We start from the raw sequence: 13821 nt of genomic DNA, 5'->3' as shown, positions 1-13821 counted from the left end.
TCCAAGCTGAGTCTCTAACAAACGAGTTGAGGGCACCGACAAGAGGAAATGTCCTGAAATCAGCTTGATTTCAGAGAAATTTTTGTTTTTCTGTATGCAGGCGGTTTACATTTTAGGAAAACATCAATGGGTGGACCTTTTTTAATGCCTTGCATAATCAAAATGAAACAAACACAAAACATGACAGTTTATTGCTTTGGATTATGCTGCTACACACTAAACTGCAAGCACGCAACCTCTTTGCATTCTCAAGATAATTAAAATGTTGTGGCATAGAAAGTGTACATGAGAATCAATATCCAGTTTCAGATGGTTCTTAACTAATGAGTCTGGCAGGGACTGTTGCTCTGCAGCATCTGAGAACTGATTCGTTTGCTGCTTTTTATCCTCAGTCTCATAAAAAATGTTCAAATTCATCACTGTGTTGGACTTTAATCCTTAGTCAAGCTAAAAAATGCATTCATTACAAAAAGAATAATTATAATTTCCTCAACAGTTGTGTTTGTTTGGTAATGTTCTGCTGCCTCTTAACCGTTGTGCTATCCTAGGCACTTTAACATTGGGAGTTGGGTCATCTAGACCCACTAGACAGGGGTCTGAACCTTTTTTCTTTAATGATTTGTGAACCTCACTGGTGTCCATGGATTACATGAAATCTTTCCACCTTTATCCACCTTTGTCATGGTAGGGAGAACACCTCAATGTAAGGGGGGGGTCATCTATTACAGCACAAGGGTTAAAGGGCCCTAAAAATCTTTCCATTTGATCATTTAAAATATAAAACTGTTGCTCTTTTTGTTTGAACTACTATATTTCCCGCACTTTAAGGTGCAGTCAATAAATGGTCTATTTTTGAAATTGTGTCAATCATAACTATAAGACGTATTAGGCGAGACAAAAGAGTCAAGAGATAAGGCCGTCATTCAGACTTTATGGACTGCTGCAAAGTAACTACAATAGAACTTTTTGGAAACAAGTTACATGTTAGCTTATTTAGCATGTTAGCATATTTCAAGTCCCGACCTTGTTTGCAGCACCTATAAAAACAGACTGATAAGTTACAGTCCCACAGTTTTCACACACCTAGGTGTGTAAAATTGGTGCTCGGCATTTGAGCCGTCCCCTGGGAGAGCAGTGAGCTGCAGACACAGCCGCGTTCAGGAACCATTTGGTGGTTTAACCCCTCAAATTAACCCTTTAATGCTGAGTGTCAAGCAGGGAGCCATTGGGTCCCATTTTTAGTCTTTGGCAATGCTCGACTGTGGTTTTGAGCTCACAACCCTCCAGTCTCAGAGCAGACACTCTACCACAAGTCCACTGAGCTGGTCAACTTACTGCACCTGTATTCAGACAAGATTGGGTGTGTTCAGGGTGGTATGGCTGTATGCGTGAGACTTCTAAAACAAACAATACTGTGACCACAGTGACTCCCAACTTTGTTAGTAACACGTTAACACAGTCAAGATTATAGATATATCAGGCACTCCGGATTGGAAGGTACACTGTCATTTCTTTGAAAAAATGAAGGCATATAAGTGCGCCTTCTAGTGCAGAAAATATAATAAGCCGTTTAGAACCAAAGGCTGAGTTTAGTTGTATTTCAACCTAAGTTACCAAAAATAAAGATTAGTCATTTTGCCCATTTAGTTTTGGCCCAAAATTTGAAAAATATTTTGTTTCACCCAATTGATGTCTCAAAATCTCAGTTCCATTGTTCATTAATGATATGGGCTTAGGGTCTTACTCATAGACTGTGAGTTGGGGTTAGTGTTATGCACTTACCTACAGATTCAGCGATCTAATCAGCACCTACAAAAATGGTTGGAAAACTAATTAGACTATGGCTGTTTTGGCTTTCTTAAAAAATGGAAAGGGGTGCTGTTAAGCCAGCTGGCAACACCCAACCAAGAAACCAATAAAGTTCATTCATTTTCTTCTGTTTATCCCTTTCGGGGTCACGGGGCTGCTGGAGCCTATCCTGGCCACTTATGGGCAAAGGCAGGGAACACCGTGGACAGGTTGCCCGTTTGTCGCAGGGTCACACATATCACACACCCATACACTCTCACATTCACACCTATGGACAATTTGGAGTGACCAATTAACCTATGAAGCATGTTTTTGGACTCCACAGAGAAAGTTCCCGCATTGATGTTCTGTTTCGGGTTCCCCAGCTGGGACTTGAACCAGGGGCCTTCTTTCTGTAAGGCAAGAGCGCCAACCACTGCTCCCACCGTGCAGCCCAAAAAAAACACAATAGAAATGATGGATATTTTAGCCAATAAATTAAAATAAAGGAAACTGAAAGAATTATTGAGCTAAACAAAATAGTTTTTTATTAGAAATTGTAGCCAGAAGAGCTTCATGTTTGAGGCAGGTTGCCGTGTTTATCCCAAACTGATTTTATAAAAACTAAATCCTTCTATTCCAATAAATCCTCAATTTCTAAACGACTGATCAATGAAAATAAACGCCAGCTGGATCAGTTGTTTATCGCCAGTGAAATCAAATGAATTAGCAGATTAGAGGATCACTGCTTCAATTCAAAATTGTGAGTTTAGAAGGAAATCCTCTTTTCTTGTCACAGGCCCAATACCTTTGTGAACTTTCAGTGAGAAAACCATGAAGATAACTGAATCATTGTGTAATAAGCATTGTCTCTAGAGAAAGTATTGTCAGCAAAAAAAAAATCAAATGATGCAGCACTGTTAACATGTAGACATTTTCAATGTTGTAATTGTAAATTTGTGTTTGGCTACCTCTATTGACCTGCTCTTTGCGCCACTGCTATGGCAACATATTTCAAGGGATTTTTGACAAATATCCCAAAATGTTTACAACAGTCACATTCAAGCATTTCAGCCCAAGATCCTCTCTGCTTTTTGAGGATTCATCGCTGGTAGTGGGAGCACACCAAAGGTCAGACGTGCTGGTAGTGATGCATCAGCATGGCAGCAGGTCTGACTTGCAGCACCAGCAACTTCCCTCCCTCCATCATTCCTCCCCAGCTGCTGTTAGACACTCTTCCAGTTTTTCTGTTGCTCAAACCCCTGGCTTCCTTCTGTTTCTGATGTACAGACTACCATCTGTTTGAGACTGTGAGGCCAGGAGAGCATAAGCTGATGGTTTTGTTCAGGAAACAGTTGTTGCTTGTTTAAAAGTCTTTTGACCAACATTCCACCCGACAGCCGAACAGGAAAACACACCACTCTGATGTTCGATACATATCTTTTTGTGATAATCATAAAACCAGACCATTCAGAAAGGATGCCTGGATTGTGCCATTTGTTTTTAAGGCAATATTGACATCGTCTGCACAATTTTTGCTCCAAATGTTTAGTTAGTGTTCAACTCACGGTATTATCTCTCTTTTTTGTGCTTCTAGAAGGTAGTTAAAAAGGTAGGTATTTATCTTTCACAACACTGGAAATCCTTATTTTCTTTTTTGTTCCACTCCTTCCACATTTCCTCTGTTTTCCTAACCTTCTGACTGGTAAAGAGAATGAGTAATTCTGAGTGCACATTGTCTGTTTTTCTGTCTTTCATTGTGAATGTGTGTATTCCCCTTTCATCTATCTATGTTTCCTGCTTGCACTTTGAGTGGAGAGCCAAGAGAAATGACACCTTGAGTCCCATGCTGTTTACTCTCACAGGACGTAAAGCAAAGGGAGCTCAGAGTTAATATCTGACACAGCTGAGGTGGATGATATTAACTTAGAGAAAACATGTCATACATCAGTGATCCAGAAATCCAGGATGATGATCTGTGATGAAAATGTTCATTTTCTGCCAGGCCGCTCAAGGAGGTGGGCATCGAACCCTGCTTTATGGCCATGCCATTCTTCTGCGGCACTCCTTCAGTGGCATGGTGAGTAGCAACTGTACCAAGGTAAAGATGAATGTGATCTTTTTGGAAAAATCATATTTGACCAACTTAATATTCACTAATGAAGAATGTGGGGAATTGTCTATTAGTCTGATTATTGTTCCAAAAATTAGAAGTTGTCCAGAACTTGACAACTGCTCCACAGAGCTTGCCATCAATCTAACCATCGTCCCAATGCGTAATCGTCCCACTTTAAGAGATTTTCCTGTAATTCAGAGATCATTCCATAACCTCCACAGAGTAGAGATCTATCCTCATCTGGCAATTGTCCTGTAATACAGGCGTCTTTCCACAAACTGGTAATTGTCCTAAAATTTGATGATCCTTCTACAATTTGGCAATTGTCCTATAATTTGTGGATCCTTTCACAATCGGGCAACTGCCAGGTAATCTAGGGATTCATTATCGAGGGACCCATCCACTGTCTAGTAGTCATCTTGTAATCTATTGATCCTTCCACAATCTTGGCAATTTTTCTGTAATGTAGAGATCATGCCACAATCTGGCAGCTATCCTGTAATTTAGGGTAATTTTGTTCAGGGATCCATTGTCCCAGAGTGTGATGTTTGTCTCCAAATCTGGCATTTGTCAAAACATGTCATTCTTTTCCCACATTCTGAAAATTGTTTGTTCAGCTTGTTACAAATCTCAGAGCACAAAGATTTATGGGGTTTAGAGACTGATGGCATTTTGTTGAGGTATACATGGACAAAACATCCCTATAGCCCAACACAGGAAAGCAAGTTGCAGATACCAGGAGTTTCTGAAGTTCTGAGGTAAAAGCAGGATTTATTTCAATTAGAGAATCCAAGTTTCGACCCCAGGTTACAGATCAGTCACTGATAAATCCTGACAAACCTCTAATGTACTTACAGCCTAAAACTACTTCTAGGGACTTACCTTGTGCAGTTTGTAACAAAAGAATATAATGCTGCTGATTACCTCGATCAGGTGTGTTTAGCCAATTAGGAGCTTCAGTGGCAGGTTTGTTGGAAAGCGGCCCTTGAGGCCTTTATTCTGACACCTCAGGTTAATGTCAAAATACCATGACTTTAATTTCCCAGCATCTAATGTGAAATTCTATTAGTTTAAATGAAACAATTTAAAAGACAGACTGCAAGTTCTTGAATGACCTGAGTAACTGAAGAGGAATACCAGTGAAAGTTTTTATCTTCGGCATACAAATGATACTTGACCAAAAGCAACTGTCCCACAGTTTGACTATTGTCCCACAATGCAATCCTAAATTCACAATTCTTGCAATATTGTGACTTTATCAGATTGTGGACTGAAATCTGTAATCTGGAGATTTTACCCCATAGAAATCCAGAACTCCTTTATGTATATTTCACATTAAAGTTGAAATGATATCTATGATACCTATTTTACTAATTGTATAAACTTTTATCAAAAATGTAATCAATGCAGTGAATATTGAGTATCAAATGTGATCCATTGAAATGTATTTTACTTTTCTGAACAGTATTTAACCTGTTTGAAGACATCAAGGTCTCTGACCGACAAGCTGTCGTTTGACGTCGGACTGCAAGAAGATTCAATCGGTACTCTATGACTCCACCTTTTTTCAGACGGTGAAAAATGTTATGGTACTTTCATGGTTAAAACTTGAGTTCCAACAGGAGAGCCCTGCTGGTGGACCATTCACCCCGCATCCAAGCAGAGATCTGAAGGAGAAAAAGTCCGTATCGGAGACGATTTGATACTTGTCAGCGTGTCAACAGAGAGATACCTGGTGAGTCACATCATTAAACTCAGTTGTTATGGTCTAAAACTAAGTGTTGTTGATTTAAAAGGCTCTTTACAATCCTGAAAAGACTACACAAAATTCAACTAAGAAAATCTAGAAGGGCTTCATGAAAAGGTATAAATGTTGAGATTTTCTTGATACCAGACTGGAATTAATTAATATATTTAATTGATTTTTAACTGAAATATTCAAAGTCTGGCTGAATTTATAAGGTGTTGTTTTTTGTTGTTCACCTTTCAGCATATTCCTTCAGGGGTCACCACAGAAAATCAGCTTTCACTGATTTGCCCAGATGGCTTGGCAGAGATTTTTACACTGGCACAACCCTGTATTTTGTCCGGGCTGCGGGGACCAGCGCATATCTAGGGTGTCACTAGACTTTTGAATGGGGAGCAATGCTTGGATCCTCTTATCTGCCTTATTTTTGATATTCTGGATTATTGTATTAGATCTCCAAAAGCCTGTACTAAGTCTTCGATGAATTAACTATGTGTAAGGTTTATTCAATGGTGAGAGCATAGTAGCTTCAAAGGTGTCTTGTTGTTGTTCCAAGAAAATCAATCATTTTAGAAAGAATGTATGACTAGGCAATGAATTCAGCCAGATTTAAAATGTTTGCAAATAATATTTTGAAATAATCTCCTAATGGATTCTCCCTTAAAGAGCTCTTCACAGGAGAAGCTCAGGGCTTGGTGTTTGGGGCCCTTTTTTTATTGGATCACCTACTGTCAATTATCATTTATGCAGATGAGTCCTACTTATTGTTCTTGCTGGATCTCACCAAGTATGGTGAGGAGTAAAAGTGTACAAATATGTAGAGCAACTTTAAACCATTTTTCTGGTAGAGGCTCATAAACATATGGAGGGATTTTCTGTTCAAAAACTAAATGTTCCTGTTTTTTTCAGACACTGATATTCTTCATATCTCATCCATCACTCTCGCATAGTTCACATAATATATTGTGGAAGAATATTTAGATTATTTTAAACTGTAACAAACTTTATATTCGACATTGTGACAAACTCAAAACAAAGATTTATCTTCAAACCCTAAAGGTGGAATCTTTATAAAGACACAAAAAAATTGAGTAAAAAATTTGAGTAAAGTTTAAATATGGAATGATGGCAGTTTGATTTACAACATATTTTTTACTCATGTAGGAAGATACATACATGCGGAAATTTTTTGTAGACATCGTTTAATGCAACGGTCCCCAACCCCGAGGTACCGCACAGAAAGAATAAATAACGTGGACCACTTCCGTTTTATTTATTTCGGAATCTGAAAGATGTTTTATTTTGAAAAATTACCTGATTCTCTGTTCCATCCGTCTATGTCACTCTTGACGCAGGCCAAGGCGCTCTTCTCAGTCACGTGATAGGTTACTGCTAAAATAAAACCCAGGAGCTAGCAAAATGAATAAAAAACAAATGTCTTTGGAAAGTTTCTTTGCCAAGTGGAAAAGGCCCAGCAAGGAGACAGAAGAGGAGCCTTCCACTCCCAAAAAAGAAAGCCACATTTAATAGATAGTACTTCTTTTTTGCACCATGAGTGTGGGAAGGGGAGAGGATGATAACACCTGTGCGATGTACTATGTCTTGCGTGTCAAAATAAAAGCTCAGGGTTTGTTTTATCACGTCTCTGTTCCTCCGTCAGTGTAGTATTGCTATGATATTCATCTGCTTACATTTGAAAGACCGATCCGTGAAAGTTTTGTGTGACGCCATACCAGTCCGTGGCGTTAAAAAGGTTGGGGACCACTGGTTTAATGTACACATAGTGCCTATAATTTTTCTTCATTTATTTGTAATAGTCCTAATTATGTGAAATTGTCATATTGTAGGAGCTCCATAAAGGTTTCAAAAGAACTGTGTGATATGATCACTAGGGCTCAAACATGTACTCTACTAAACTTAAGTAAAAGTAAAAAAAGAATTCTGCTAACTCGGACTGTTTTCATATAATTAGTTGGCACAAAAAATGGCCCTGTAATAGAAAGTAATTTATTGTAATTTTCACATACTTCATCCTGTCAAAGGTTGAAGAAACATAAATGACTTTGAATCAAAATTTAAATGGTAGTGCAAATTACCGACAAACTAAATGCAACGTGCAACCACTATAAAGCAAACTGTTAAGCAGCAACATTAAAACATCAGCTTTGATAGGAATTGACCATATATGGACTCAGTGACCCCTCCCCCTTTGCATTACAAAAAGGAAGTACAGGCTGGCTTCAAGAAGCCAAAATCCATAGACTTCTGTAGAGAAATAAACAGCTGTTACTCATTCATTCTACTGTCAGAACTTACTCTGATACCTTTTTTTTAAAACGTTGACATGTCCTTGATAATTCTAACTTTTTTCATGATATTGAAGTTATAAACTGGCCAACTAGATGCCTTAATTTAAGTGGGTTGTGCCTACCGGCCCCAGAATCACTGTTCAAAACGTTTGATTGACAGGTTCTCCCCAGCCTGAGTCATAGGGTTGTGGACTTCCAACAAGCTCACTCCTGATTTGCGAGAGTGGTTGCCATGGAAATGTCGACTCACTCGAACCAGTCACTGCTTACAGACAATATCTGGCTCCATCATAGTGATGTCCGTATCACAAAAAAAAGATGACTGAATTGGCTTATTTTCAAAGGAGCCAGAAGAAAATCATTTTTTATGGATGAGGTCACACTCACTCAGCCAGGTTCTCATATGCAGTCAGAGGATTTGATGCTGGTTTAGGGCAGTGTTTTTCAACCTTTTTTGAGCCACGGCACACTTTAACCTTGACAAAAATCCCGCGGCACACCAGCATCCAAAAAAATAGATAAATTAAAAAAAAGAAAAAGCTCAGTCTGTATTGATCTACAGCCGCTCTGCAATCTCACATGCATTTTTGTGATAATTGTTGCAGAAAACGCTGGAAGCTGCAGCTGTTTTTTCTAAAAGATGCAATAAAAATTCAGTCAAAAGATTCAAAAACTGTTTGATGTGTGTTCGTTGTTTAAAGACGTTAAGAGGAGAGACTCATTGTGCACTAAGACAGTGTATGTATTGTAGTGCCCGTAATCCGCCGACCGCAGAAAGACCAGCGTCTTTGAGCTTCATGGTTTTGTTCACTTGTTCCAGTCTGATACCAGATTCTGTGGAAAGCTACACCGCTAAAGACGAGCTTTAGCTGGTATTTTTGTTAGAACAGGGCGACTTTTTTGCGCTAAATCGAAACAAGGAAGTGAATACTTTAACCACTTCTGATTGGTCAGACTGATGACATGTGATTAAGCCTTCAAGAATGATTGGTGGAGACAGTTAAAGGGGCGGGACTTTTCCTTACAGCTAAATCGCGGTATCCCGTTATTCTTATCAAAATGTCTTTAATAGAATTATATAAAAACAAAGAAAAAATAATTTTATGATATTTCATATTCTTAACTTCTCAGTGTTTTATCAGGGCCTGTTTGGATGAACAAAGAGCTGATTTCCTGGAGATGGTAATTGCTTTTAGATCAGTTAATGAGGGCAATTTCTCACGGCACACTTGACCATCTCCCACGGCACACTAGTGTGCCGCGGCACACTGGTTGAAAAACACTGGTTTAGAGGAAGAGTCCAGTTTGAAAGTCTTTTACCACCATAAACATTCAAAGTGAATATAAAACATCAACGTATTATAAGTTAAAAAAAACTGTGTGTGGTGCAGATTTATTTATTTTTAACCCACAAAATTTAGTTATGTGGGATTTACTGCCGACATTTTGGACCTGAGTACACATTTCTGATGTTTTTTTCTGTTACACTGATGTCACCATAGGTTCTTCAAGAGTTATTTTTAGGTTTTTGCAAGTTTGGTGTCTTGAAACTTGACCAGATCTGATAATAACAGCAAAACTGCATGATTTTTGCCAGTTTTGCTCCCCTCTCTTCATATTTAGAGTTTTGTCTGAAGATTTTATTGTGACCTTCCATTAAACTTTAGAGTCAGCAGAGCCCTTTACTGTATCTGTAATAGAATCTGGAAGGCCTGCAGCCCCTCTGTGTGTTCCTGCTTTAAAAATGTTTAGCATCACTTTGACCTTTGGGCTTGGGGTTAATGTTGTTGCTAATGAATTGCACACACCTGACTGCGATTAATTTACATGGAAAAAGAGGGACTGGGGGATTTCATGAGGAGAAAGTGAACGTGACAGAAATGACAAACGCAGGTGTAAAGACGGGAAGGAAAATTTTTGGGCGGCTTTTTCAGTCCTTCAGAGCTAAAAAGCACAATAAAAATCTGGCAAAGACATAGATGTTCATCTTCACTTGACTGGAAACAGGCAAAGTTCATGCTTCTTCACTTTGGATGACAGCATAGGGCGTGAATTTTTTTTTCCAGCTGGATCGAGCTGCAACGTATCAGCAGTTTTTCATTTTCTATAGGCTGGTGTTGAGCCTTGAAACAAGACAAACCCTCTTATCGTGCAGACATTTGAAAAGCATTTGCTTTGTTTCTTCTTTCAGCATCTCTCCATCTCCAATGGCAACATTCAGGTCGATGCATCCTTCATGCAGACTCTGTGGAACGTGCAGCCGACCTGTTCTTCAAGCAGCATGGCCGTGGGTGAGTCCACGACCCAAAACTACCTTTTAAAGTTCCACTCCAACTGTATTTGTATCTTTTGTAAATCCTTCCCAGTGGTCTTTGAATTATGATTATGCAGTTTCTAGCTAAAACCAAAAAAACTGAGTCGTTTTTTAACGACATGTTGTCTGCAGAGCGGCAGGAGTTCATTAGAAATTCACCTCTGAGTTCTAGGTGAGACTGTTTTTGTGGAAGTAAGCCTCCACTGATATCCCATGATTCCTTTGTTTACACTTTCTCCTGCTAGTTTAGAGCCCCTCAAAACCCCAAGCTAACACAAGCAGTGCAACAAAAATGGCCAGTGATATCAGAGCCACCCAGCCCAACAGTTTTGAGCTGAATTCCAGTTCAGACAAACAAAACAATTACGTACGTGGATCTAGTTGTCTACAACTGGATCCATCAGAATGGAACGGTGAAGGGAGAGACTTTGGCCTGCCCATTTCAGTTGCTGTGTCACAAAAAATTTTTTTCAAATGGAGGGTTTTATCTGCTACTGATCCATCACAATTTAAATAAAGAAATAGTCAGAAATGCAGCTTTGGTGTAAGCACAGGTAAAAGCTACCTGCATGGCGTTTCCGCCTGACACACCTCCGACGGTGCCAGTAGGGCAGCTGCAGGGTCATCAGCCGGGAGCCACCCTTCATTGATGTTTCGCTCCATTAATCCCGGAACATCTAACGGTGGTGGAGCAACGGCAGAGACGTCTCCCTGCCGCCCCCCGCAGCTGCCCTTAGGACCCATCTTTTCCCCACGAACTGTCCTTCCTCCTCAACCATAGCCAGAAACTGGCTTTTTCCGCCTCATCCGCCAAGTCCTCGGATGCCTTCTTCAATTTCGACCCAGTCACTCCCATCTTCCTAAGGAGGAGCTGGGTGGATGTTCCAACAAAGCCCCTGCAGCCAACCTCCACCGGGCAGATGATGGTTGACCACCCAGCATCTCGGCACTCAGCTACCAGCTCTGTGTATTTTTCCTTCCTCCCTTTCATATGCAGCATCCATTCCTCCCTCCGAAGGGATTGTGAGCTCTGTCAGGATTGCTGCTTTGGCTGCAGAGGACCACAGGATGATGTCTGGTCGCAGAGAGGTGGTAGTTATTTCTGGTGGGAACTTGAGCTGACGGTCAAGGTCCACCCTTAAGTTCCAGTCGCATCCTGGTGTTAGCAGTGATGGTGTCCCTCTCTGGTTGGTGTTCTGTGCTCCAGCCCCTTCTCCAACAAAGTGAATCAAAGACGGTGTCTTCGTGGGATGTCCTTTAGCTGCCTCCATCCTCCGTACTTCCAGGACCTCTGCCAGTTTCCTCAAGACTGGTCATGCCGCCATCTGTGCCTACCCTGGGCCAGAGCTGCTTTGCAACCGGACAGGATGTGTTGTAACGTAGGGTTTGGAGTCTTGCAGAGATGGCAGTTTTCCTCTGAGCCAAACCATAGGCTCAGATTGCTGGGGCTGGGTAGGGTGTCATAGGTGGCCCGGATGAGGAAGCTCAGCCTTGCTTGAGGCATCTTCCATATATCAGACCACCCTATGGTCCTATTGACCACGCCTTCCCATTTGTCCTACGCCCTTGTTGTGGCTGGCTGAGTGCTTTGATCTTGTACTGGTTTTCCACGCTCCTGGTCACCTCTTCAATCACCAGCTCTTTCCTCTTGCTTCTTTTGGCTTTCGACCAGAACTTGGGGGCTGTTCCCCAGCCTAACCCAGCTCTGCCTGACTGCGTCTTTCCCACGACTTCGTTGTGCTTAAGCTTGCTGATGGCCTGGTCAACAGCCTCTTCTGCCTTCCATTTGCTTCCGGTTCGGACAGGTGCCTTGGTGTTTCTTACAACTGGGTCGGTTGAGTCTCTCAGCTTAAGCACAAACCTTGTCTTCTCCTGTCTGTAGCCTAGGCTGATGGGCTTCAGTGGCAGCTGGAGTGTGTTTCTCCCAAAAAGGCCTGTGTTGGACAGACTTCGAGGTAAGCCAAGCCACTTACGGATGAAATTGTTTGCTTTGGGATCCATCTTTGCTGCTGTGGATGATGTAATCATCTTCAGGGGCCACATCAAGCGTGGATAGAGGATGAATTGGTAGCACCACACTTTGAATTTCCCTGGGAGGTGGCTTTTATCAATCCTCTCCAGTCCGTCCCTAAGCTGGAGCATGATGGTGGCTGGCATGTGAGTGTCAGACAGGTCTGCCGTATACAGTCTTCCCAAGCTTCGCACTGGTTGCTCAGCCAACAATGGAATTCTTTCTCCATTCACTGTGAAAGAGATGTGGTTGTTCCTCACCCCCTTCCGGATCGAGAGACTGCGACACTTTGAGGGTTTGATTCTCATTCTGGCCCATCCAAGGAGATCTTCAAACCTCTTCAGGAACCTGGTAGTACATGGCGCTGTTTGCAGCAGGCTTGTTACATCATCCATGTAACTCCGCAAGGCTGGTACTCGCTGGCCTGACTGTGACTTTATCCCTCGCCCCATTTGCCTACCACCAATCAGAATGACCTCAAAGGCTGCCGTGAAGATGATGGGGGAAATTGAGCAGCCCATTGCGATGCCTTTCTCAAGATGGTGCCAGCTGGTGGTAGCTTCCTGTGTGGCTTTCGGCCACTTGACTTTTGGTTGTCGAATAAGCTTCTCCATCTTTGTTCATGTCGAAATTTCGCTGTTAGGGGTCTCCTCCTGCTGTTCGTTGTGTGCCTGACGTTCGTAGAGCACCTGCTGCCGGGAAAGACACTCTTCCTCCCTTCCACCATCTGCAATATTGAAAACAGCAGCACTGTGGTGCTCAACCGGGCTATGTCTCCTGCTTGTCTGATCTGCTGGCGCAGTGCATATTGCTTCTGGCTCGTTCCTCCGCACTTTGTCTTCCCCTGATGGATACGCAGGCCCCTATAAGTTGTCACGCTCAACCACCCACAGCTACATTTCATCAGGGTCCGTTGCTCATTAGTGATAGCCGTTCCAGTCGATACCATGTTGTCTGTCCAAAATGGTCCATCTTCCATCCCGCCTCTCGGTGGACCTTAGGGCTGTTTTTTTCTTCTTGTGCTTGTAGTTAGTTAGGTTGACCCATGCCATCAGACAAGGGCCTGTGGAGTGGGTAACTAGCCCTTCCACGCCCAGTGCAGCCTTTCCTACAGTCAGTCTTCCCTGACCGCCCTCCAGTCTTTACTGGACGTCAACTGCCCTATTCGCAGTGGTCACTGGTAGTCCAGCAAAACTAGGTGTAAGCACAGGTCAAAGCTACCTGCATGGCGTTTCCGCCTGACGCACCTCCGACGGTGCCAGTAGGGCAGCTGCAGGGCCATCAGCCGGGAGCCACCCTTCATTGATTAATCTTAACTTATTTTATATATTTGTCCTCCATCATCAGAAAACTGCTACAAGATCATGTTAAAAACATCAAAAACACCATTTTCATTGGAGTAGGTCTTTAAGGTCTCTCTATGCGCATTTCACATGGAACACTTTGTCATTTCCAAGGGCTTTTTGCTATTTAATCATAAAATTACATGTTTTTTTTAACAACTTTCCAACCACACTTATAAGTAGCAGAGTTCCT

The 13821-nt window shown here is 41.7% G+C and overlaps 1 protein-coding gene across 5 annotated transcripts in view; it reads left to right on the top strand.

The window, feature by feature from the left end:
- ryr3 (ryanodine receptor 3) overlaps positions 1–13821 on the top strand; it is a 144542-nt gene that overhangs the window by 35014 nt on the left and 95707 nt on the right. For 4 of the 5 annotated variants that reach the window (XM_020714745.2, XM_020714744.2, XM_020714743.2 and 1 more), the window contains 4 exons: positions 3794–3868; positions 5370–5448; positions 5527–5639; positions 10152–10251. In XM_020714745.2, coding sequence (XP_020570404.1) covers positions 3794–3868; positions 5370–5448; positions 5527–5639; positions 10152–10251 — 367 coding nt within the window. Of the gene's footprint in view, positions 1–3385; positions 3401–3793; positions 3869–5369; positions 5449–5526; positions 5640–10151; positions 10252–13821 lie in introns of all 5 variants that reach the window. The other variant, XM_020714742.2, reaches the window with a different exon arrangement.

The sequence above is a fragment of the Oryzias latipes genome, chromosome 24 (assembly GCF_002234675.1).
Source record: "Oryzias latipes chromosome 24, ASM223467v1".
NCBI classification, from domain to species: domain Eukaryota; kingdom Metazoa; phylum Chordata; class Actinopteri; order Beloniformes; family Adrianichthyidae; genus Oryzias; species Oryzias latipes.
This window is presented reverse-complemented; position numbering and strand designations above follow the sequence as displayed.